At 36.4% G+C, this 23723-nt stretch overlaps 3 protein-coding genes across 5 annotated transcripts in view; 1 reads left to right on the top strand and 2 right to left on the bottom strand.

Annotated features, from left to right (window-relative positions):
* Nucleotides 1-2: 2 nt before the first annotated feature.
* rac3b (Rac family small GTPase 3b) lies at nt 3-7112 on the bottom strand. The gene is made up of 6 exons (XM_065257594.2): nt 6927-7112; nt 6106-6177; nt 3690-3807; nt 3490-3552; nt 3230-3389; nt 3-1488 (listed from the first exon to the last, which is right to left on the bottom strand). Exons 1-6 carry the CDS (start codon nt 6959-6961, stop codon nt 1358-1360), a joined length of 579 nt encoding a protein of 192 aa, XP_065113666.1. The 5' UTR covers nt 6962-7112; the 3' UTR covers nt 3-1357.
* Nucleotides 7113-7646: 534 nt separating this feature from the next.
* On the bottom strand, nt 7647-23623 carry lrrc45 (leucine rich repeat containing 45). 3 transcript variants are annotated; one of them, XM_065257596.2, is made up of 18 exons: nt 23483-23623; nt 16261-16529; nt 13897-13958; nt 13748-13818; nt 13336-13514; nt 12951-13079; nt 12646-12758; nt 12498-12556; nt 11588-11665; nt 11126-11261; nt 10589-10666; nt 10401-10512; nt 10110-10180; nt 9939-10031; nt 9768-9860; nt 9465-9638; nt 8505-8652; nt 7647-8326 (listed from the first exon to the last, which is right to left on the bottom strand). In XM_065257596.2, the coding sequence occupies exons 2-18, from the start codon at nt 16487-16489 to the stop codon at nt 8130-8132; spliced, it is 2022 nt and encodes a 673-aa protein (XP_065113668.2). In that variant the 5' UTR covers nt 16490-16529; nt 23483-23623; the 3' UTR covers nt 7647-8129. The 3 variants fall into 3 exon arrangements, with proteins under 3 accessions (XP_065113668.2, XP_065113667.2, XP_073671987.1); XM_065257595.2 differs by lacking the exon at nt 23483-23623 and adding an exon at nt 17064-17187; XM_073815886.1 differs by lacking the exon at nt 23483-23623 and adding an exon at nt 17113-17163.
* Nucleotides 17835-23723, top strand: part of LOC135739256 (cilia- and flagella-associated protein 337) — a 43119-nt gene continuing 37230 nt past the window's right edge. Inside the window, exons 1-4 of the mRNA XM_073814772.1 lie at nt 17835-17905; nt 22257-22488; nt 22727-22873; nt 23491-23613. Coding sequence (XP_073670873.1) covers nt 17835-17905; nt 22257-22488; nt 22727-22873; nt 23491-23613 — 573 coding nt within the window. The remainder of the gene's footprint in view (nt 17906-22256; nt 22489-22726; nt 22874-23490; nt 23614-23723) is intronic.

The following is a 23723-nucleotide window of genomic DNA, read 5'->3' as shown; positions in this document are numbered from 1 at the left end:
AGTTAAGGTAAGGGTAAAACATGAATAGATTTATTATTTAATGCATTCCTCATCTAAAACATTTTTAAATATACTATCTTACATCATGGAAATGTCTTTTGGCAGCTTTGAAGAACATCTTTTTTTGTCTTTTTTTGTCCAAGTTATTTACAAAATGACTAGGTGAGAGACAGAAAATGCTGTAGCACCGATGAGGACATTGTTAATCATCATGGAGACGTTAAAGCTCACTCAAATCACTGACAAATGCCCACATTCATACCACATGCAGACACATATTTACAAGTTCTCAAACTGGGAAAGATCAAGAACAAATGCCCATGCATGCCCTTCATTAGAGACATTCGGATTATCAAGGCTTCTAGTGGCATGCACGTCACTTATACACACCTATAAATGGGCATTTGTTTAAAAAAAGGTTATTTTCGAAATCTAAACGTGTACCATAAAACCTGTTCATGTTAGATTGGGGTGTATAAGTGAAAGAAGCGGGATTACCCATACATAAAAAAACTAGAAAAGAAAGTTGAAATACAGTGTTATTAACAAAATTCTTAAAGGTTACCTGTATTAAAGACAATACTCCAGTTACCTTATCTAGTGTTTGCAATGGCCAATAGGTCAATAGTTGATAAGAAAACCATTTTCATGACTTTTATGTGGCTTTAAAGCTAACATGATATCAAATTTAACCCGCTTTCCCATTCTAATTAAGTGATTCATCAGTGCACATACTGTAATCAAAAGGAAAAATACATTTGTATAACTTGCTTTACCTTTTAAACAACTTCCCCTTTTCATGAAGCCCTCTTATTTTGCAGCCCCTCCCCTTCGACCAGCTGTCATATACAAATAATTTCACAAACCAATCAATTCCTTATTTATAAAATAAAGTCTAGCCTCTTTCACTCAGAAATGTCACATTACGCAAGTAAAATGGGTTGTGAATGCTGTTGAATGTTGACTGACACCAACAAGTATGCTAATACTGTAAATTGTAAGCTTTGTTCTGTACAAGACCGTCCACATCAACATAAGTTTCCCATTGGATTGACACACTTCCTTTACAACACTAAAAAACACTTCCAGTATGTCAACAATTACACTGTACCACTAAAACTTCTTATCTAAACAATATAAAATGTAATATTACGTCTCTGAACGTGTGAGGCAGTATAAACTAAAGCCATCTACCTGGAGGTTTCCCTCTGACTGGATGTCTAGCCAATGGTTCATATACTGTACATGTACAGTAATGCGCATTCAATGTATTACAACTTCATGGACTGCCATAACATGTGATTTAAAAAATATTGTAGTTTTGTTTCTGGGTACCAGGAATTGTCACCACAATAGCTCAGAGCAGAGTGCACCTCTTGCCGCGTTTTTTGACAGGCGGAGGACACAGAACGGCACGGATGGCCTCATCAAATACAGTCTTTAGACCACGCTGAGTCAGGGCCGAGCATTCCAGGTACTTCACAGCACCTGTAAAAGCACAAAAACTATACTTTAGTTTCCAGTGCTTATGGATAGTTTCTTATGTCACTCAACACTATTATGTCGAGGTTGTTTGCTGAAGTGTATAAGGCATGCGGTGCAGATGGTAGATGATTCTTTGAGAGTTTTAGGTCAAAGTGGTTACTTTTCACTTTACTGTATCTTTAAAGCACATCCTTATTTCATTTATAATGATTTGGTCTACGCATATGGCTCCAGTTCCTCTTTTAAAGTATAAAAACGTTAGGGATATTTTTATAGTTGTTATTTAAAGGGACACTTAACTTTATTTGAGAATAGGCTCATTTTCCAGCTCCTCTAGAGTTAAACATTTGATTTTTACCGTTTTGAAATCCATTCAGCTGATCTCCGGGTCTGGCGGTACCACTTTTAGCATAGCTTAGCATAATCCATTGAATCTGATTAGACCATTAGCATCGCGCTCAAAATAACCAAAATAGTTTTCCTTTTTAAAACTTGACTCTTCTGTAGTTACATCGTGTACTAAGACTGACAGAAAATTAAAAGTTGCAATTTTCTAGGCAGATATGGCTAGCAACTATACTCTCATTCTGAAGTAATAATCAAGGACTTTGCTGATATAACATGGCTGCAGAAGGCGCAATGATATTACTCACTGCCCGAAAATAGTCCCCTGCTTTTGAAAGTTACCGAGGGGACTATTTTCAGGCGCTGCGTAATAGACCGCCAGACCTGGAGATCGGCTGAATGAATTCCAAAACAGTAAAAATCAACTAACTAACTAATTAACTATAGGGAAGCTGGAAAATTAGCCTATTTTCAAAAAAAAGTGGAGTGTCCCTTTAAGTTACTGTACATCCCTCATCAATAAAATGTTTTGCCTTGTTGTTTTCAAGTTCTTATATGGTTTGGTTGTTTGTTTACAACGTTTTGGGTTCCTGAAAACACATACTTTTGATGACTTTTTGTCTTTTACTGTGTGCATTAGCTTTAATGGAATTTAATTCAGAAATTCTTAGAAATAAATGTCCAATAAAAGTTATTGAAGCACAGACAACAATTAACTGCTGAATACAGCAAATACATTTATTATTCAAGATTATTTCAGATAATTCGATATCCCTAAAAAGGCCTTATCAGCCCTAAAAAACAGAATTCACAGTGACTAATGTGCTGAATGTTGCCTGACATGCAGTTGATCAAGTAGTCCATTATATGGGGTATAAGTCATCTGATTATTGCTTTAGCCAGGCATTAAAAACATTCAGACTTCGGCAACTTGAAGCACGCAGAGCAACATGACAAAGAGCCCTTCTACTGCAGCTGACTGGTGGCCATTTTGTGTAGTGAACATCTTTCTCTAGCAGCCATTCCTCCCCCTCACTTCTGCCTCATGCTGGACCTCCATCGGTCAGACAATGGGTCTCTGTGTGCCACCAACTCCACTAATCAACTTCAGCATATGATAACACAACCAGCGTCCCATTCGCGAATTCAGTATCTCAATTATAGTTTGCTGAACCATGCCTTCAGTAATGAAAGTTGTGGTCTTCCTTCTGTTGGGATTCACAATGACTGGGTTGTTTTGGATTTACTGTTCTTCTTTGTTAAGCCTATTTTTAAACCTTTAAGCTTTTATTAATTTTTGAATATATCCTGTTTCTGCAATGTTTTAGGTAAAGTTGCTTTGCAACAGTGCACACTGTGAAAAGCATTTTAGTAATAAATATAATTTTCGTCTCCTTACCAATCTCACGTGCCATGGCCAAGCCCTGTGGGTAGGTGATGGGCGAAAGCTTTTTGTCCCTCAGCCGTTCTATGGTGTCCTTATCGTCTCTCAGGTCCAGTTTGGTGCCCACCAGAATGATCGGTGTGTTAGGACAGTGATGTCGCACTTCAGGGTACCACTGGTGCGAGAAAGTGCAGAAGGTTGGTTTTAAAATTTTATACATTTTAGCTACGACTGGAAAGGGGTTTGTAGGCTTTGCCTTTCGTTTTCACACTAACCTTTGCACGAACGTTCTCAAAGGATGCTGGGCTCACCAAAGAAAAGCATATTAAGAACACATCCTGTAGAGAAAAGATGCAAAATGGTTTGTTGTTTATATCATGTAACCCCAAATAAAATACTGCTTGTTGTGCAGTTAACCATCAAACAATGATGGCATAAAGATATTGTATATTAATAAGTGCATGATAGCACACACCGTCTGGGGATATGAGAGGGGACGAAGGCGGTCGTAGTCTTCCTGTCCTGCCGTATCCCATAAACCAAGGTTGACTGGTTTACCATCGACCATCACATTGGCAGAATAGTTGTCGAATCTGAAAAAGGCCACAGTTGAGAACATAACACAATACAATATAACCTAACTAAACATTGAAGCCAGACAATGGCTGTACTTAATTCTAGGATCTCATCAACGATCCCGCAAAATTTCTATATGGAAAGTGTTTTGACTCTGTGTATCTCATCATGGTATGGGAACTGTTTAGCCAAGGGGAGCAAAGCCCTGTAAAGAGTGGTGTGCTTAGCTGAGCGCATCTCTGGGTCTGCTCTTCCCTCTCTGCAGGATATCTAGATCAGGCATTGCAGAGTCAGGGCGGACAAGATAATTAAGGACGCACAATGCAAACTCACTTTTCTGCCTGTTGCAGTTTGGCAGACACTACCACAGTCTGTTTGTAAAAACTGAGAGGCTCAAGAAGAGCTTCTTCCCCAAGGCCCCCAGGCTGGAAATGCATATAGCTATGTGTGTGACAAATAAAAAAATCTTGAATCTTAAAAAGAAAGTATCAGGATTAGTCATTGTTTCCAATGTTCAGAGACTGAATTTAGTTTTGAACCATTATCCCTCCCTGAATGCTCATTCATCTTTATAATGAAAACGCATTACTCAAAAACATTCCAAAATGTCACTGAGTTTCGTCATGTCACATTTCTGGATCATCTCCCTGCAGGACATCACAACATAGTTCAATAGATCTTTAGAATAGTCCACTAATTGTCTTATTGAAATGCAAATGAATGTTGTCACATGCACTTCATGTCAACTGAAACAGCAAATAAAGCTGTGAGGACCAATAAATCATGTGACTAGTATAAGCCTTTATGTACACAAAGTATAGCTAAAAAGAAGTAAATTAAAATCTCCCAATTTTTACCCACCCTTTTCTTATTTCCAGCCTATCTTGTTTTTTTTACCATACAAACATATAGGACAAAACCATGTATTTAAAAAAATAACAGTGAAAAAAATCACCATTAAAGTAGCCAGTCAGTGATAAACCGATATATTGCAGTGACCAATATTTTTAATCGGCATCAATCAATCAATAAATCTGCAATTGTTGTTCCTATAGAAAAGACACATCTTTAATGTAAAGATTCAAAGGCTGACAGACCGTAAAATGAGTAATCATCATAATTCACTTTTTAACATGTCAGATTCACAGGACTTAATGTATGTCTTGTAAATAAAGTACTTAAAATTGTATATTTAAAAATATTATGCATAACAGATGCTTGTTTAGTTTCAGCAATTTTCTATTTATCTCATTTACTGTAATCACAATTGTGTTATATCGGCCAGTCGGGTGATTGCTTTCTCAATATTGGCATCGGCCATAAAAAAAAGGTATCAGCTGACCGTTAGTGTGACTTCTTTGCATTTGCTTTTAGTAAAAAAAAAAAACATTGTCTACACACCACACTCAGTTAGAAGTCATTTACTGTTTTTCAGAAATGATGCATGTGTTTAAATGAAAGGGGACATATTATGAAAATCTGATTTATTTCATGTTTAAGTGCTATAATTGGGTCCGAAGTGCTTCTATCAATGTAGAAAATGTGTAAAAGATCAACCCACTAACTTAGTTTTGGTAAACTATTCTCTGCAAGCATGTAAAAAATAGGTAATTGAAATTTGGCTCCCCTTGTGATGTCAAAAGGGGATAATACAGCCCCTTAATCTGCACTATCCAACCACAGCACTGCCATTTAGTGCAGAGAGAGAGAAAGAGAAAATATTGACAGCACAATTGAGTTTCAATTTCAACAAATCACCATCATGACGATCCCTGTTTGCATTTCATCAGCTCATTTGCATTTTAAAGGACACACCCAAAAACGTCACATTTTTGTCACACCTACAGTGGCAATTTTAACATGCTATAACAAATGATCTTCATGGTATTTTGAGCTAAACTTATGTACATATGTACTCAGGGGACACCAAAGATTTATTTGACATCTTAAAAAAGTCTTGTAAAATGTCCCCTTTAACATAGTCATGGACAGGTAAGTAAGGAAATTTAATTTGACAGTTAAAGCAGAGGGAAATTTTGGGAGTAAATAACTATATAATTTTTAGTCTGTTAACATTAAACATTAAATGGCTTTAAAAAAGTGGAATATAACACACTAGGTTGAAGCGCTAGTTTAATGGTGTTTTATCTTTTTTGAAAGCAGTCCTTTTGACTCTCATGGAAAATATATTCTTTAAAAACTCAATTTTCACCCAACATGAGAGTGTGCAAATAATGACAATTTGTATTTTTGGATGAACATTTTAAAATCATAATACATCCATAGCTACCAGCCTGAGATTATTGAGTACTCACACTGTGGGGATGTATTCACCCGGAAAGGCATTTGTGGTATAGCTGATCAGCAGACAGGTCTTACCCACCGCCCTGGGGAAACACAGGACAGAGAACTAAACTAAATTCCTCTGACATATATCATTTAAAGAAAAGCCAAAGTTAAAGAAGAAAAAATATGAGGGAAAGACCACACATGGGATTATAACAACATCAATAAGTGTTTTGCTATACTATTTGATGCTGGTCTTTGTGTGGTTGGTAGTGTGTCATTGACAGACCCTGTCCCAGATTCGCACCCGCCCAGGGGCAGCACAAGCACAAACATACAGTTGCCTGTATTCAATTACAAATGTAATGCATAGTGTCAGCAGGGAAACACTCTCGCTCACATGCACGCGCCGCACAACCTACTCGCGCGCGAAGGAGGGAGTGGTAACCATAGAGGAGCGATTCTGCTTCAGGGTTTTACCATTCAACATAAGTGGATGTGTATTTAAAACACTGCTAACACCCATATTCTTGTTACAATAAAAGAACAATTTTCCTTTAAAAAGCAATGCATAATATTCAACGCATAATGACATGCCGCACGTGCATTCAAAATAATATTGACACGAAACAACAGCAAATTTCTCAGGATGTGATAGCTATTTTGATTCTGATAATAAATGCAGTCCGCTTGTATGCACATGTTCATGATCAAATTCAAGGTATCCCGTAAAGCACATAATAAAATGCAAAGGCCAGAGGCATGCATCAATGCATTGCAATAGCACACACGGGTTTTCCAAGGATGCTGCTCTCCATCACTTCCCCTCCAAAAAAACCCCACTACTTACCCGTCGCCGACCACGACACATTTAATAGCTTGCATTTGTAGATAGGCGGTCTCTTTCACTTCACAGGCGTAAATATATTTAATTTGTTAAAGCTCTCGCTTCTTATTTCGAGAAAATGATGGATATCTGCGAAAATACGGTCACTGCCCTCTTTGCAGCAGCGATTTGTGCGGCGAACATCACCGAGTCCTCCGGAAAAGCCCGAATGGATTTAAAGAAACAGAGCCCACAAAAACCTTTTGAGCGATTGGCTATGCCCGAAATTTTGAAATGTCGTATTGAACACTGCATACTGTCTTTCTTTATAAATAGTGAAAAAGTAGAAGCATTTCTGTTTCAGTAGTACGTTACATAGTTCCAGACTAAAATGCATGTTTGAGCTACCTTAATTTAAAAATACCCTGACATAGGTTAACATAAATCAGTGCCATCGTTTTTTCTCAAGATGCACACCTGTATTGTTTTTGTAAGGTTTGTTTGTAAAAACTATGTAAATGTCCTAATATAACAAAGGCCAAGTCCTGGATTAATCTAAACCCTCTTTAGAAATGATCATGTCTTGACGGTTTGTTTTTCAGCATGGTTGGCTGTAAAGCTACCCGTTATTCAAAATTGTGAAAATATATACAGAAATAAATTGAAATGAAATAGTACGGTAGTAAGCCGTTTCAGACGTACTGTGACTATTGTACACACAGCGTCATCAGAGCTCTTTCAAAACCACAAATTTATTAAATATAAACATCCAACAGACATCGCTGAAGTAGAAAACTCCAAAAGTAAAAAAGTACAAACATCTTAATATACAGTCCATAAGTGCCACAACATAAGAGCTTTGTTGGAAAATATGGCACATTTTAAATTTCACTTTAGATTTTAAAACTAGCGCTGATATTTTACTGAATAAAAAAAATATAAAAACAGTGAAAAAAAAGTTCTAATAATGCAATATTACCTGATTATTCAATAATGCAAACCAAACCAGAGATTTAAAGATTTTAAAAAATACACATTAAAACATTGTTGCTCATAAATATTTACTTAAGTATAATTTATGAAAACTTGTCACTTAAGGATCTTCATTCCAGGTTTAACAAAATCTGAGAAAAACTCTGCATCGAATTCACTGTGCATAGTCCAAATGTGTGCTGGTTGTACTGATGTGGGGGTTGACCCGTCACTAAACTGTTTTTGAAAGGATGGTCACTTTTTTGGGCTGAAGTGTGCAAGAGGTGATCCCTGGACGTAGGTGAGAATGGCATTCTGGAGGAAGCTGGCCCTCTGTGCCTCATCCTCACGCATGCGCTGAATCTCTCCTTCTCTTATGCGTAGTCGCTCAAGCACAGAGGAAATCTCACTTTCTTTGTCCAGAAGGGCCTCTCTGTGGGTGGCACTGAGAACTGATCCAAAACACACACACACAAACAAATATACTGAGCCGATGATCCAACAGCTTGCAAAATTGCCATTAGATTACAGCATATAACACTAGACAGAACCAAAACAAGTGATGCATGTTGTCTTCACTACAGGTATGTAAAAATACAATAATCTCTGAAATTTGCGTGATTGATGTACCCTTCATTTCTCTCTCCAGAGCAGCGATTTTCTCTTTCAGGCCACCCTGTGCTGTCCTTTCAGCTTGCAGGTGGCCAACTTGCTCCTGTAGTTCGACCCTCACACGTGTCACTTCTGCTAATTTTTCTTGCTCTTTCCCTGCAAGCTCCTGTTGATTTCACATTAACACGCATATATATAAAGACTTTACGTTTAGGTGAGGTGGTTTTTCAGGCAATTCAAAAAAGGAATATTAGAAAAACCACGTGATCACATGTGAAATGTGTGTTTTTGGAACATTTTTGTGTGAATTCAATGTGAAAAACATGATGTGTTTTACATGGGATTCACACAAAAATGTTCCAAAAACACACATTTAATTCATTACAAGTCACCTGATGTGTGTAAAAGTCACATGATCATTATTTAAATATAGCATGGTAATGTTTTGGTTGGTGGACAATACAGAAAAGGTATGGCTGACTTTTTATGGCGTCACAAGAACTGCAAAAGTGCATGATATAAAATACAGCGAGAGCCATTAGGAGTCGACGGCTCTTTCTCAATCCAAAGGCTGCAGCCTCCGGAAGTCGCATTTCTAGGATGCATACATCATCAATTCTAAAGTTGACTATTATTTTTGGTTAATCGTATATTGTTGTATATGCTATTGACTTGCGAATGTACTTGCGAATACTCATCCGCATGTCTGTCTGCATGGTTTTTGAAGGACTTATCGCGAGACAACAGATTTACATTTTAGTCGGATAACATCGGTTAATGAAAGCGCTGTCCTTTTAGTTTTTTGTCGACATTAGAAAATAATGCTAAAGTTTGGTGCAAATCTTTAATGAAAACGCAGCTTATGGCACAAATCAAGTGATTGTCAATAGTTTTGAGCACTGTTACAACTTATATCACAAATAGAGTATGCCGTGACTATGCAATGTAACAAATACATGTCTTTCTTTGAGCCTGTACCTGCTGTAACTCTTCTATCCTGCGGCGGAGTGTGTCCATTTCAATGCTTTGCTGTCCCACTCTGGCTTGCAGCTCAGCTATGGACTGTTTCTGCTGGGTGCAGTGGTTTTGAGACTCATCCCGAGACTGCCGAACTGCCCGCAGTTTCTCCTCCAGGCTCCTCAAATGTTGCTGCTGTGAAAGGGTGAGCAACACAACGTCAGTAATGCAAGATCCATCTACTTGAATATGGCACATGATTATGAGTATGAATAACCTGAGCTTTGAAACACAATATTAAAAATGCTGTTTTAATGTGCATACTTCCTCCAGTCGCACTTGGGCGCGCACTTTTCCGAGCTCTTCCTCAGCTTGAGCTCTTTCTGTCACCAGAGATGCTTTTACCCTGCTGAGCTCCTATACAAGTCAGATAAAATGTTAAAAAAGGAGAAATAATGCAAAAAAGTTTTTATTTTTGGTCTTGTTTTTGTCTACCTCTTCTAACTGGATCCTCTGTCCCTCGAGTTTAAGAATACGATCCTGTAGACCTCTCTCACTATCTTCCTGGTGTCTCGTCAGGTGATCTACCTGGAGCAATGGGGAAAATAAACTTTCAGTAGGAGGTGACCCAAAGTAGTAACATCTCAGTGGCTTTAACATCTTTACCTCCTTTTGTCGTAAACTGTCCATGTCTTCAAGTGCCTGCTTAGATCTTCTCTTTTCCATGTCCAACCGTTCTGGTGGTGAGAACCAAGAAAACTCAATGCCAGGAATGTTTGTAACAAACCGATCAGAAGCCCCATTGACTTCCATAGTATTAGTCAATGGGGCTTCTGATCAGTTTGGTTACTATCATCAAAACAAAGAAATTTATAAATGACAAAGTGAGTAAATAATGACAGAATTTTCATTTTTGGGTAAACTATTCCCTCTACAGGAGAAGCTTTGGTAATATACCTTCAGTCTGGGCGAGACGCAGCTTTAGTTCAGCAGTGGAGTTGGCAAGTTCCTGTTTCAGCTCAAAGATTTGCTCCTGTTGCATTTTACATCTGCGTTCAGTCTCATCAAGCTGAGAGGAAACATAATGGGTTTAAACTTACACACGCATGCAACTGCTCCACCAAACAATATGATTTCTTCTGTACCTTATTTCTAAGCTGGAGGTTCTTCTCTGACAGTGCATTCACCTCCTTCAAAAGCTTTGCCTCCCTCAGGGCACTCTCCTACAGAACAAATGATCTCTAAAAATGACTTGTTATAAGCTAAAATGGTTTTATCTTGTAAAAGTTAGATTTTATAATGTAATTCTGGGATTTTAAAATATTAGAGTTAGGGATAGTTCACCCAAAATATTTTATTCAGTTATCATTTACTTACCCTGTATAAATTTCTTTGTTCTGCTGAACACAAATAAAGATATTTTGAGCATTGTTTGTAACCAAACAGTTTCTGAGCACCATTGACTTTCATAGTTTTTGTTTTTCCTACTTTGGAAGTCCTGTTTTTTGTTTCATTACAAACATGTTTGTTTGTGTTCAGCAGAGCAAATAAATGTACACAGGTCTGTAAGAACTTGAGGGTGAGTAAATGATGACAGAAATCTCATTTTTGAGTGAATTGTCTTTTTAAGGTTATCATGAAGGTAATGGAAATCATTAAGACAGTGCATTGGAATTAAATACCTCATGTTCTTTCTTCATGTCTCTGGACTGCTTATCTCTGAGCTCTGTTTTCTCCATTTTGACTCGAGTCAGCAGTTCACCTAGGTCGTGGGATTTCTGCTCTGATAGGGCTAGAGCAGCCTCTGTCATTTGCAATCTGAAAAATGAAATGTACATTTAGCCTCACAGACAATGCAAAGTACAAAGCGAACTGTTGCTTTCCATTTCAATGCAGAAAAAAATTAGAAATCCACAAAAAATCCGTCTCAGAAATCCAGACTTCCATGGTAGGAAAAAATAATACTATAAAAAGTGAATGGTGCCCCAGATATGTGTAGTTACAAACATTTTTTTAAATATCTACCTTTGTGTTCAGCAGCACAAAGAAATGTATACAAGTTTGAAACAACTTCAGAATGAGTATATGATGGCATTCATTTTTGGGTTAACTATGCCTTTAATTGCAATTTAAAAGTTGCTTACTTGGCTGTGAGAGAATTCATCACTGATTTCTGCTCGTTCAGCGCTTCCTGTAAATGCCCCAGACGTATGGAAGAATTTCTTTGGAAACACAAAACCAGTTAGTTATAAAATGTAAAGTCTCATTAGTTTGTATATACAGCATTTTGCTATGAAGCAACTTAAACCCATTTCAAAATAAAAGTTTACCCAATTTCAAAATGTCACCTTTAGACACGTTTCACCAGATTTGGCTTTATTATTTTATCATTCATTCTTGCGTGGCACATGACTGACAGCATGATAATGCAGCAATTTTGAGTATACAGTACATCAATGCACATACTGTATATAGATTTAAAGGGATAGTTTCCACCAAAAATGTAAATTGTATTATCATTTACTCATAGGGGCGTAACGATAAATTGTGCGATTTGCTTGCTATGCTTCTCAATTAATTACATTGAAATGCCGCTACATCCAAAAGCCAGTGGGCTTTCATGCAGAAACTCAATATGCGCTGCAGAAGAAGAACCATTTACACTCACATCTCCAGGATATGCCTATAAGCTTATTAGTGTGTCGCGATTCATCGTTACACCCCTATGTACTCACCCACAGGTTGTTCTATACCTGTATACATTTCTTTGTCCTAAGGAAGACATTTAAAAAAAAGATCTGGGCCACCATTCACTTTCATATAGTATAATTTTTTCCTACTATAGAAGTTAATGGGGCCCCAGATCTGCTTGCTTACAAACAGTCTTTAAATAACTTTATTTGTGTTTAGCAGAACACATTTTTGGGTGAACTATCACTTTAATGACATTAGGGTGAATAAATGATGACCAAATGTTTATTTTTGTGTTAACTTATCTTTAACAACATTGCAGAGTTATACTTTATCAACATCACTTTATTATGTCCCACTGACCTGCTGCTTCGTCCCATCTCATCTTTCTGTCTGTCGATGGTTTCCATCAGACTAAGAAACTTTAGGCCACAGGGAGAAAGTTTGTTTCTATGTGTTAGTTTAAAATCATCCAACTTAATTTGAATCCGAACAGCCCATTATTTCTTACCTGTCTGCTCTTCTCCTCCTTTAGCAGCTGGATCTCTTTACCCAGTACCTGGGTCTTGCTCCGACTCTCTCGGAGTGTGGACTGCCTGTCTGTGTTATGATTCATGGACTGTTCTGATAAGAAATTACTATTAGATATATAAAGCTTTTGCTCTGGCGATGAAAATAATTATTTTTGGTGTCAGTTAGACCCCAATCACATACTCTTTCGTTTGAAGGGAAAACATTAACCATCAGAGACTAATGGAAATCTTTGCCATTGAAATATGTTTATTTCAGAGTATCCCTCTTCCATTTCATTCTCACCAATGGCTCTGAGAGTATCACTGGGAATGTTGTTTCCAGCCATCTCTAGTTTGAGCAGCGTGCGGTTCTGTTGCATTGCCTCCAGCAGGGATCGGCCACCCAACAACCCAATGTTATTCCACCTGAGATCTGCACTCACAAATAGATCAGACTATGAGACAACCCATGTGAACAGACAAGTATCAGACCAATCTCTAAATCACAAAACTAAAACAAACGAAAATGGCAATTAACGTTACAATCACAACAATTGCCGACACAAGGTTCAAAGGAGTGCGACTGGAGTTTTGCAAAGCATTTACATGACATCATGCACAAATAACTGGGTTGCAAAACAACATAGCCTTTGTTTATAGGAAACAGTGGAATTGTTTTCAAAACTTACCCAAATCTTGCAAAGTGGAGTTTCTCTTTAGTGCTATACAGAGTTCTGCTGCCCCCTGGTGGTTAATTTGGTTATTACGCAGGTCGAGCTGCGTGAGTGAGGTGTTAGAGGCCAAACCTTCACAAAATATGGCAAATCCTTCCTCCCACATTCCCAAAGCATTCCACTCCAGAACAAGCCTCCAAACAAAACAGGGACAATATTTCCACATAAGGTTCCAATAGAACTTAATCTAGAAGACTTTGGGCAGTGACATTTATGGTGGCAAATATACAATATTAAAAATCTAAGACTGCACGAAGTTAGAATTTAAATTAAATTGAATAGATGAAACTATTTTCCACTTTAGAAGACGGGAATAACCATATGTTTAACAAATAAAACAATTAAAAATTAAAGCTAAATCGCTTACCTACGCAGCATCTTGTTCCTCACTAATAACTGCCCCAAAATCTCAGCTCCAGTTCCTCTCATGTTGTTTCCCTAAAGATAATTGTGTTTTTTAGAGAATGTCTTCTGGACTATTTAGGACAAAAGCAAAGGACAAACACTATAGTTTACCTTCAGATCCAACATTTTCACTGTGGTGTTGGAGCAAAGCCCATTTAGCAGCTGCTTGACACCTGTGGATAGAATTAATTCAACAGAATGACATTAACTCTTTCAGTTCAACAATCCATTCTGTATGGTACACTGATAACTGCACAGCAATATAAACACACAGAAAAAGCTCAATAAATATAAAAATACATACAAAATTTGTCAGAAAATCCACAGAAACTTTACATATTGTATTGTTTTATCATATTCATGTCTTTCTTTCTCCTAATAATTTATTTTATACATGACAAACAATGTCAACATGCCCTTTAAAGTACAAAGATCATTGTTTAACTGTCAGAACATTTTTGGGTGAATCTTACAAAAGCATTCAGGTGTCCATTTGACACATTGCATACAATAAAAAAGCCAATTGTTAAAGAAAAAACAGACTTTTCTTTGCTCAGTGACTGATATAGATGTCAATATTTGGTGGCTTAATGTGAGGTTTAAATTTAAGTTTATTTTAAATATTGTTTACAATTATTTTTCAGTTAGGTAAGTCCAGATTTTAGAACCGTCACATTGTCAATGCTGTCATTCCACATAAATGCACACACAACAATTTAAATAAATATTTTCTTGTTTTATGAAGAGTCAACGCTTCTTCATTTGTTGTGTATTATTGCTAATATTTGTGCATTTTTATTCACAGACTTCTTACAAACTATGTTGTTGTCTCTCAAAAACTTGTGTCCTATCCTTTTTGTCAAATCCATAACACATATGGACTCTATTATTAAAGGCTTATGAAACATAAACAGATGGTTCAATATATTGGTTTTATAAACATTCTCTGATAAATGTTTAAAAAAAAGTCACATGCATAACACTGGAATTGCTCATATTGCATCATTTCATCAGTGTAATGCAAACATAAAATAATTATTTAAGTTGTTTTTATACTGCCTGTAATTGTGCAGATTACACTAAATAATAATTGTGTAATCTGCGTATATGCTAAATATATGCTAAATATATTTTAAATATATGCTAAATACATTTTGTAGAAAGTAAAGCTTTTTTAATTTAAAAATATATTTAGTTTTAACCTTCATATATTAACATATATTTCAAAATGAATTTCAAGGACAACAATTCAAATTTTACAAACCATACGGCAAAATATATATATTTTTTATCCAGGCCGAAGTATAAACGTTTGTATAAAGTACAAGTATAAAATGTATATGTATGTATAAAATATACAATTATAAGTATAAAATGTTTACAGGTTTGTAACATACAGCGTTTTTCTTCCAATGCGACATGAATATAACATATATATTTTCAAATATCATTTTAAATATCATTTTAAATATATTTCAAAATATACAAAATATTGGTGAACAATACATTCAAAATTATATTTCAGCACATATATTTGTGGCCTTTTTTTGTATATTTTGAAATATATTTAAAATGATATTTTATTTTGAAAATATTTTGAAAATATATATTTTTTGCCATATTCCAGTGCTGGCCAGTGACTTATTTTTCGAGGGCGCACGATGCAAAGCTCGTCACAACATGAATTTAGCCCGTCATGTGTGTGGCTCATCATGTCAAAATATGTGTAAGGCACGTAATGGAAACTTGTGTGCATCACGTGTCATGTCAAAATAAGTGATTGCTGCAGACGCTTCAAAGAGGTTTTATGATGAAAGGGATGCTTGCGTTTGCCAGATACTCGCTTAAAGGGATAGTTCACCCAAAAATGAAAATTCTGTCATCATTTACTCACTCTCATGTTGTTACAAGCCTGTATAAATTTCTTTGTTATGATGAACACAATTCGTGGACCCTATTCTCTTCCATAGTAAGAAAAATTATACTATGGAAATAAATGGGATCCACAAACGGTCTGGTTACAAACATTTCTCAAAATACTTTCTTTTGTGTTCATCAGAACAAAGAAATGTGTATAGGTTTGTAACAACATAAGGGTGAGTAAATGATGACGGAATTTTTATTTTTGGGTGAACTATCCCTTTAATCTTATTGGTAATCTGCATTTAGTGTTAAGATAGTGTCTTATGAACATGAGCATCTCTTTAATCATAAACCCTTTTGATGCGCGTGCAGCAGGCACGTATATTGAAATGACACATGATGCACATGGTTCACGTGACGCAACAAACACAAATTTTGCCATGCCGAACAAAACACGACACTCCGAACACATATTTTGAATTTGTGCCCCTTGGGAGAGAAGTCACCGGCCACCACTGGCGTATTCGCTTTCATACAAACATACATTTGTATTTTTGGGTTAAATAAACTGTTCATTTTGTCACGTGATTAACACCACACACACACACCCACCTTCTTCACTGAGCATGCAGTCACTGAAAATGATCTCTGTAAAAACCGTGTCATTCTGCAGTACTCTGCCCAACACACTGCAAGTGTCTACAGTGATGCTCTGACCACTCAAGTCCAGCTTAGTGCTGCCAGTCACTGTTCTTGTGTCCAGCTGAGCTAGTACGGACTCCTGTGTATCTATACCTCCCTCCTTACACAGCCTCAAATACGTCCTCCTAAAGTCCTCCATTACTTCACCCTTTCTGCGACTCCTTCACCCTCTCAATGGTCTGTAAGGAGACCAGACACAGAGAAATGACAATCATGAAGGCAATGTGATTTGAAATGGCAACTGTAATCAGGATGTAAAGAAAAAGATTTTGCATACTGCCTTTATGTACACGTAAAAATATGTCAGAACACTATAATATTCTTACTAGTTTATATATCCAATAATAGTGCTGCTGTAGCGCAATGTAAAGGTTGTGGGTTCGAGTCCCAGGGATAAAAATGCTTTTTGAAATTATACTGTAACAGTTAGATCGCTTTGCATAAAAGCGTCTGCCAGTTGCATGAATGTAAATGTGTTGAATGACCTTTAACCTTGCTATATGTACTTAACTGTTTAAAGTGACATACTTCTGGGATATCTACTATTACATTTTACAGTATAGCTAAACTCTTAAACGATAAATCTTAATACAATGCAGTCAGGAGCTACGACTTGTACTTGATGCATCGTGCAAACTCAGCTAACATGCGCCCTTAGATAATTAGCTTATAAGTGAAAAAACGAATAATCGAAAGATTAAAACACTTCTAACCTTTAGTTCTGTCGTTAAAAAGCATAATTTATCAGTGTTGTTATTGTACCAGCAGCTGTTTTCCTGTCTGTCGTCCGCACTAGCTGATTGTTTCTTTGACAGTTTCAAGTATCCAGGAAATAACGGACTTCCGGATTGAATCCGGAGAATTGTGGGATATGTAGTTTAAGATGTGCCTTCCAGCACGGCGGGTAGTAAAATATATTGAATTTGTCTTTAGGCAGACAAAGAAATAAGCAAAGTTACTTTTTTTAATATCGTGAATATATATTACAACACGAGTAAATATACTTTTGATGCAACGTGTTTACATTTAGACAGTGTTTGAGAAAGTAAAACATTTGAGGTAAAAGGTAAAACGTTGTTCAAATTTAGCTGTACGATTATTGTTGACGGTTAACGTTACACGGGCTGCGTTTCTTGATTTATTTCGCATGTACTGTACTGTAAATATTAGGATATGGTACAGAATGATAAAAGAAATACAGACAGTGAAAGATTAAGTAAAGGGCAGTGTTTGCTCTGTGTTGTATGAGATTGCCTTAGTAACTGATGGATGATTAATTTAGAAACATGAGCATTCCTGTCCTTTATTGAAGCCCAGAGGAAGAAGACATTCCCAAAGCCTAAAGTCAACAGACAAAACTAGGGCATTAAAATAGATTAAGTAAGTGGTAATTTTTTTGGTCAAATACTAAACGTTTTAGGCCTATATCAATATTGTAGGATGCCTTTTCTTTTTTTGTAAAATTTTGTTTATTGCTATCAGGTATGGAAGCCTTTAAACAACATAAGGATTCATGGAAAGTCTATAAAGAGGAAATTCACAGCACCACTCATTAGTAAGTGCAGTACTTTTTCTGAAATCAGTTGATCATATTTCAAAATAATACTTTGTCCATTTCACATACATTAATGCCTTATATAAATCATTTAGTTATCAGCTGACACTGTAATAGCAAGCACATAAATGCAGAGGTGTAAAGTACTTAAGTAATTTTACTTGATTACTGTAGGCTACTTAAGGATTATTTTGGGGGATTTTTAGTTTACTTGAGTACAATTAAAAATCAATACTTTTACTTTTACTTGATTACATTTTTTAAGGGAAAAAAGTACTTTTTACTCCTTACAATTTTATTTACAGTCAAATAGAACTTCTTTTTTAGAGATCACTTCATTCTATTTTCCCTTGCTCTTAACAATCCAATTGAATTGCGCTGATGGCCAGTTTAATTTAGATGCTATTTATTCTGGAGCCTTTGGACACTAGGATTTGGCTTTGTCTGATGATAAAGATTTTTTGCTTCTTTGAAACTGACAACACATGGAATGTGTTCCCATGTGACACGTTCCCTGCTATTTGCAGCCTCTCTATCAAGACATTGTTCACACTGTCACTGTCCAAATCGGATTTTGGTGCATATCTAATTTGACAGACTCGCTGTCCATATTGTGCATCACAACTGTTCAGATCCAGTCAGTGTGTCCTGTAGCGTTCTGATGTTTTCCGGATTATCTACACTGTTTCTATGGCAATGACGTGGCTCTGGCAAGACAATCTGCCTCGGCGTCTGACGTGTTTACGTTTTATGTACTTGTACTTTCACTTGAGTAACATTTTTGAGTACTTTTTAAACCTCTGCATAAATGCCATATGCAGAATTTTTAACAAGGCAGTACTTGTATGTGTGCTGGTTATGTGGATCTTACTAAATATAACTGTATGTTAAAAAAGATGTGTATTTTGTGCCACCATGAGTGCTTTTTAAAGCTACCTTTGTCTGCTGTGAGTGTGGATGGTTTAAATCAGTAACTTTTGCCGTTCATTCAGGTTTGTTGTTGGTTTACTCATGGTAATTACAGTTTATTGATTAAACAATCTGATGGGTCAGAGTATATAGGGAATATTTAGCTGATGTGACCTCAAGTATATCAATTAAAGTTTATCTACAAAAGTGATAATAATTGTAAGAGTTGTTTCATTCAAGTCATTTGTGACCCTACCTGTGAAATCCAGGCTAAAATCTCAAGAAGACTCATTTTCAGGCAAGTTAAACATTACGTGCCTGAAAATGTTAAAAAATATCACAGTCGCATGGCAATTCGTACATATTTTACAAGGTCATTAATTTGTATTAAAGGGGACATCATGAAAATCTGACTGTTCCATGTTTAAAGGGGACATTTCAAGACTTTTTTAAATTGTCAAATCAATCTTTGATGTCCCCAGAGTACATATGTGATGTTTTAGCTCAAAATAGCATATAGATTATTTATTCTAGCATGTTAAATTTGAGCAAAAATGTGCCATTTTGGGTGTGTCATTTTAAATGCAAATGAGCTGAACTTTGAACTAAATGGCAGTGACATGGTTGGATAGTGCAGAGTAAGGGAAATTATCATTTCTCATCCTTATTATCATCCTCTGACATCACAAGGAGAGATACATTTCAATTACCTATTTTTTTACATGTTTGCAGAGAATGGTTTACCAAAACTAAATTACTAGGTTGTTCTTTTTCACATTTTTTTAAGTTGATACAAGTACTGGGGACCCAATTATAGCACTTAAAATGGAAAAAGTCAGATTTTCATGATATCTCCCCTTTAAGTGCTATAATTGAGTCCCCAGTGCTTCTATCAACCTAGGAAATGTTAAAAAAGATCAACCCAGTAACTTAGTTTTGGTAAACCATTTTCTGCAAGCATGTGACAAAATAGGTAACTGAAATTTGGCTTTCCTTGTGATGTCATAAGATGATAATACTACCCCTTAATCTGCACTATCCTAAAAAAATTAAAAATAATCTGCACTATCCATCCACGGCACTGCAATTTAGTGAAGAGTTCGTCTCATTTGCATTTTAAGGACACACCCAAAACGGCACATTTTTATTCACACCTACAAAGTGGAAATTTTAACGTGTTATAATAAATTATCTATATAATATTTTGAGCTAAAACTTCACATATGTACTCTGGGGACACCAAAGATTTATTTTTAATCTTAAAAAGTATTGTGAAATGTCCCCTTTAATTTGCATGACCACACGTACAGTCTTGTTCAAAATAATAGCAGTACAATGTGACTAACCAGAATAATCAAGGTTTTTAGTATATTTTTTATTGCTACGTGGCAAACAAGTTACCAGTAGGTTCAATAGATTCTCAGAAAACAAACAAGACCCAGCATTCATGATATGCACGCTCTTAAGGCTGTGCAATTGGGCAATTAGTTGAAAGGGGTGTGTTCAAAAAAATAGCAGTGTCTACCTTTGACTGTACAAACTCAAAACTATTTTGTACAAACATTTTTTTTCTGGGATTTAGCAATCCTGTGAATCACTAAACTAATATTTAGTTGTATGACCACAGTTTTTTAAAACTGCTTGACATCTGTGTGGCATGGAGTCAACCAACTTTTGGCACCTCTCAGCTGTTATTCCACTTCATGATTCTTTAACAATTCATTCACATTTCTTGGTTTTGCTTCAGAAACAGCATTTTTGATATCACCCCACAAGTTCTCAATTGGATTAAGGTCTGGAGATTGGGCTGGCCACTCCATAACATTAATTTTGTTGGTTTGGAACCAAGACTTTGCCCGTTTACTAGTGTGTTTTGGGTCATTGTCTTGTTGAAACAACCATTTCAAGGGCATGTCCTATTCAGCATAGGGCAACATGACCTCTTCAAGTATTTTAACATATGCAAACTGATCCATGATCCCTGGTATGCGATAAATAGGCCCAACACCATAGTAGGAGAAACATGCCCATATCATGATGCTTGCACCTCCATGCTTCACTGTGTACTGTGGCTTGAATTCAGAGTTTGGGGGTCGTCTCACAAACTGCCTGTGGCCCTTGGACCCAAAAAGAACAATTTTACTCTCATCAGTCCACAAAATGTTCCTCCATTTCTCTTTAGGCCAGTTGATGTGTTCTTTGGCAAATTGTAACCTCTTCTGCACATGCCTTTTTTTAACAGAGGGACTTTGCGGGGGATTCTTGAAAATAGATTAGCTTCACACAGACGTCTTCTAACTGTCACAGTACTTACAGGTAACTCCAGACTGTCTTTGATCATCCTGGAGGTGATCATTGGCTGAGCCTTTGCCATTCTAGTTATTCTTCTATCCATTTTGATGGTTGTCTTCCGTTTTCTTCCACGTCTCTTTGGTTTTGCTCTCCATTTTAAGGCATTGGAGATCATTTTAGCTGAACAGCCTATCATTTTTTGCACCTCTTTATAGGTTTTCCCCTCTCCAATCAACTTTTTAATCAAAGTACGCTGTTCTTCTGAACAATGTCTTGAACGACCCATTTTCCTCAGCTTTCAAATGCATGTTCAACAAGTGTTGGCTTCATCCTTAAATAGGGGCCACCTGATTCACACCTGTTTCTTCACAAAATTGATGACCTCAGTGATTGAATGCCACACTGCTAATTTTTTGAACACACCCCTTTCAACTAATTCAACTAATTGCCCAGTTGCACAGTCTTAAGAGCATCTCATTTGTTTTCTGAGAATCTACTGAACCTACTGGTAACTTGTTTGCCACGAAGCAATAAAAAAATATACTAAAAACCTTGATTATTCTGGTTAGTCACATTGTACTGCTATTATTTTGAACAAGACTGTACGTCTCGGTACGATTGATTTGCTTTTTCCCCCTGTGACGCTAGGGTTAGGGGTGGGGTTTCACTATTGGTCACTATTTTTTTATTTTTTTATAATCATACGCTTTTGTATGATTTACTACGTATAATTTCATACAAATTAGCCAACTCGTAAAATACGTACAAATTCCCATATGTAATAATGGGAATAATTGTAATGTAAATGTATTTTTAATAAATATATTGCTTACATTTATAGGATAATATTTTAATATAGTTGTGCATCTGATCAAAAGACTTAAACTCACATTCCATTCAATTGTGAATAGGTGGTCATGATCAGACGTGGCACTTGGTTTAAAAAAAACAAGAACTGCAATTCCTGTGTACTCCACACAGAGTCTCTGTCTATCTATCGTTCCCTCACACACATAAGCCCAATACTTATTGCCTTTTCTTTCTACAGTATGTACTCATCACAGCAATGCTATAACAGCTTGTTCATAAAACTGTAAATTTAAGTTCATCTCACACCATCTTTTCTGCCCTCATCAATAATTTTTTTCAGTTGTGTTACTCGGAGTAGCTGTCTGCTGGAATCAATGCAGTCAAACCAACTAAAGTCATTAATGGAGTCCTTCTTCAAGCAGCGGTCTGTCAGCTCCAAACAAAACAAGAGAGTCAGAGCATGTGATCGTGTCTTAGATAACTCTATGAATGTGGATGATTTCCTCTCCGCTCTGAGAGAAGTGACAGGCAAAGACTACAAGAGAAGTGATGTGGAGGAGTTATTCAATGAGGTCAGTGCTCTTTCTTTTGTGGCTCCTTGTAGGCCTTATCATTCTCAATACACTGCTTTTCCATGCTAGTTCAGCAAAAAATAGTTGTCTTTTTAGAGAAACTAGTTGTCCTGGAGGTCTTGTTTAAAACACTGGGGTCTAAACCAACACACCACTGCCCATGATGAGAATCAGCATCTAAAGCAAAAGGTGTCCCATCCAGAAATCTATTATATGACATATGTTTTCTTTTGTACAGATGGACGCCTCTTGTGCTGGGCGTATAGGATGGGAAGCTCTCTATAACTATATACTGCAGAAGTACAAGCAGAGTAGAGACTCACTACAGGCTGAACTTAATGTACCCATTTCACAACCACTGATACGCCACTGCGTCTATAACAAGGTGACAGTAATTATTTTTTTTTTGCTGACATCTCTGGTCATTCAATAATTTTAGAACTGTAAGTGAAATAATGTTATTGGATATCCATACATAATTTTGACAAATCGATTTCCCGAAACTTTTTAAATGTAACTCCTCCTTTTACATGCATACCCACCAAACTTCATCTTATCTTTCTGTTTGTCTGTGCCCTATAGCAAACCACCCAGAATGTCTTTTTATAACATCTGTTTCATTCAACTTCACTGTAAATACGGTCTCAAAAATGGCCCAAGCTGTCACTAGGACAGTACCCTTTAATACGTACCATTGAGGTACCAGTATCTGCACTCTTTGGAACTATATACAGCTCTAAGGTACTAATATAAACTCTTCAAGACTTTTATGCTTTTTTAAACTAACATGCAAGGCTTTGTCAAGTCAATGCCATTGCTATGTTCTCTTTTTAGTTTCTATACTGGTACCTCAAAGGGACTTATTTGTACCAAAATGGTACATATTAAGGCCTTTTTTAAAGGTACTGTCCCAGTGACAACTTTTGTACCTTTTTTTCTAAGAGTGTAATGTCTTTGAGTGTTGTTTCACAAATGTAATTGTAAATTTACTCACCACATCAGCGAGAACCAATCATACGAATCTTGGCAGTGGACCAGTCACCAAACATGCGTTACATCAGCATCAGCAAAGGAGGAACCATCACAGCATGGAACAGTCGTCTTAACATAATAAAGCACCTGAGGGTGAGATAATAAACCCATTAATTAATTTCTTTGCTTTACACTTAAAATAAAATGAGTCTGAGACTTATCTAAGGGTTCATATTTCCAAAACTTCTCTTTAATTTCTGCAG

Source organism: Paramisgurnus dabryanus, chromosome 1 (genome assembly GCF_030506205.2).
Source record: "Paramisgurnus dabryanus chromosome 1, PD_genome_1.1, whole genome shotgun sequence".
Classification (NCBI taxonomy): Eukaryota; Metazoa; Chordata; class Actinopteri; order Cypriniformes; family Cobitidae; genus Paramisgurnus; species Paramisgurnus dabryanus.
This window is presented reverse-complemented; position numbering and strand designations above follow the sequence as displayed.

What these genes read in the sequence shown, in the direction of transcription:
- rac3b (XM_065257594.2), bottom strand. Translation starts at nt 6,961, where the DNA reads ATGCAAGCTATTAAATGTGTCGTGGTCGGCGACGG. An exon ending in GGTGAATACATCCCCACAGT is followed by an intron (nt 3,808 to 6,105) that starts GTGAGTACTCAA and finishes GGCCTTTTTCAG; the next exon opens with ATTCGACAACTATTCTGCCA. An exon ending in GGCCATGGCACGTGAGATTG is followed by an intron (nt 1,489 to 3,229) that starts GTAAGGAGACGA and finishes GTGCTTTTACAG; the next exon opens with GTGCTGTGAAGTACCTGGAA.
- lrrc45 (XM_065257596.2), bottom strand. Translation starts at nt 16,489, where the DNA reads ATGGAGGACTTTAGGAGGACGTATTTGAGGCTGTGTAAGGAGGGAGGT. An exon ending in CTCCACTTTGCAAGATTTGG is followed by an intron (nt 13,080 to 13,335) that starts GTAAGTTTTGAA and finishes TTGTGAGTGCAG; the next exon opens with ATCTCAGGTGGAATAACATT. An exon ending in GGATAGAAGAGTTACAGCAG is followed by an intron (nt 8,653 to 9,464) that starts GTACAGGCTCAA and finishes TGAAATCAACAG; the next exon opens with GAGCTTGCAGGGAAAGAGCA.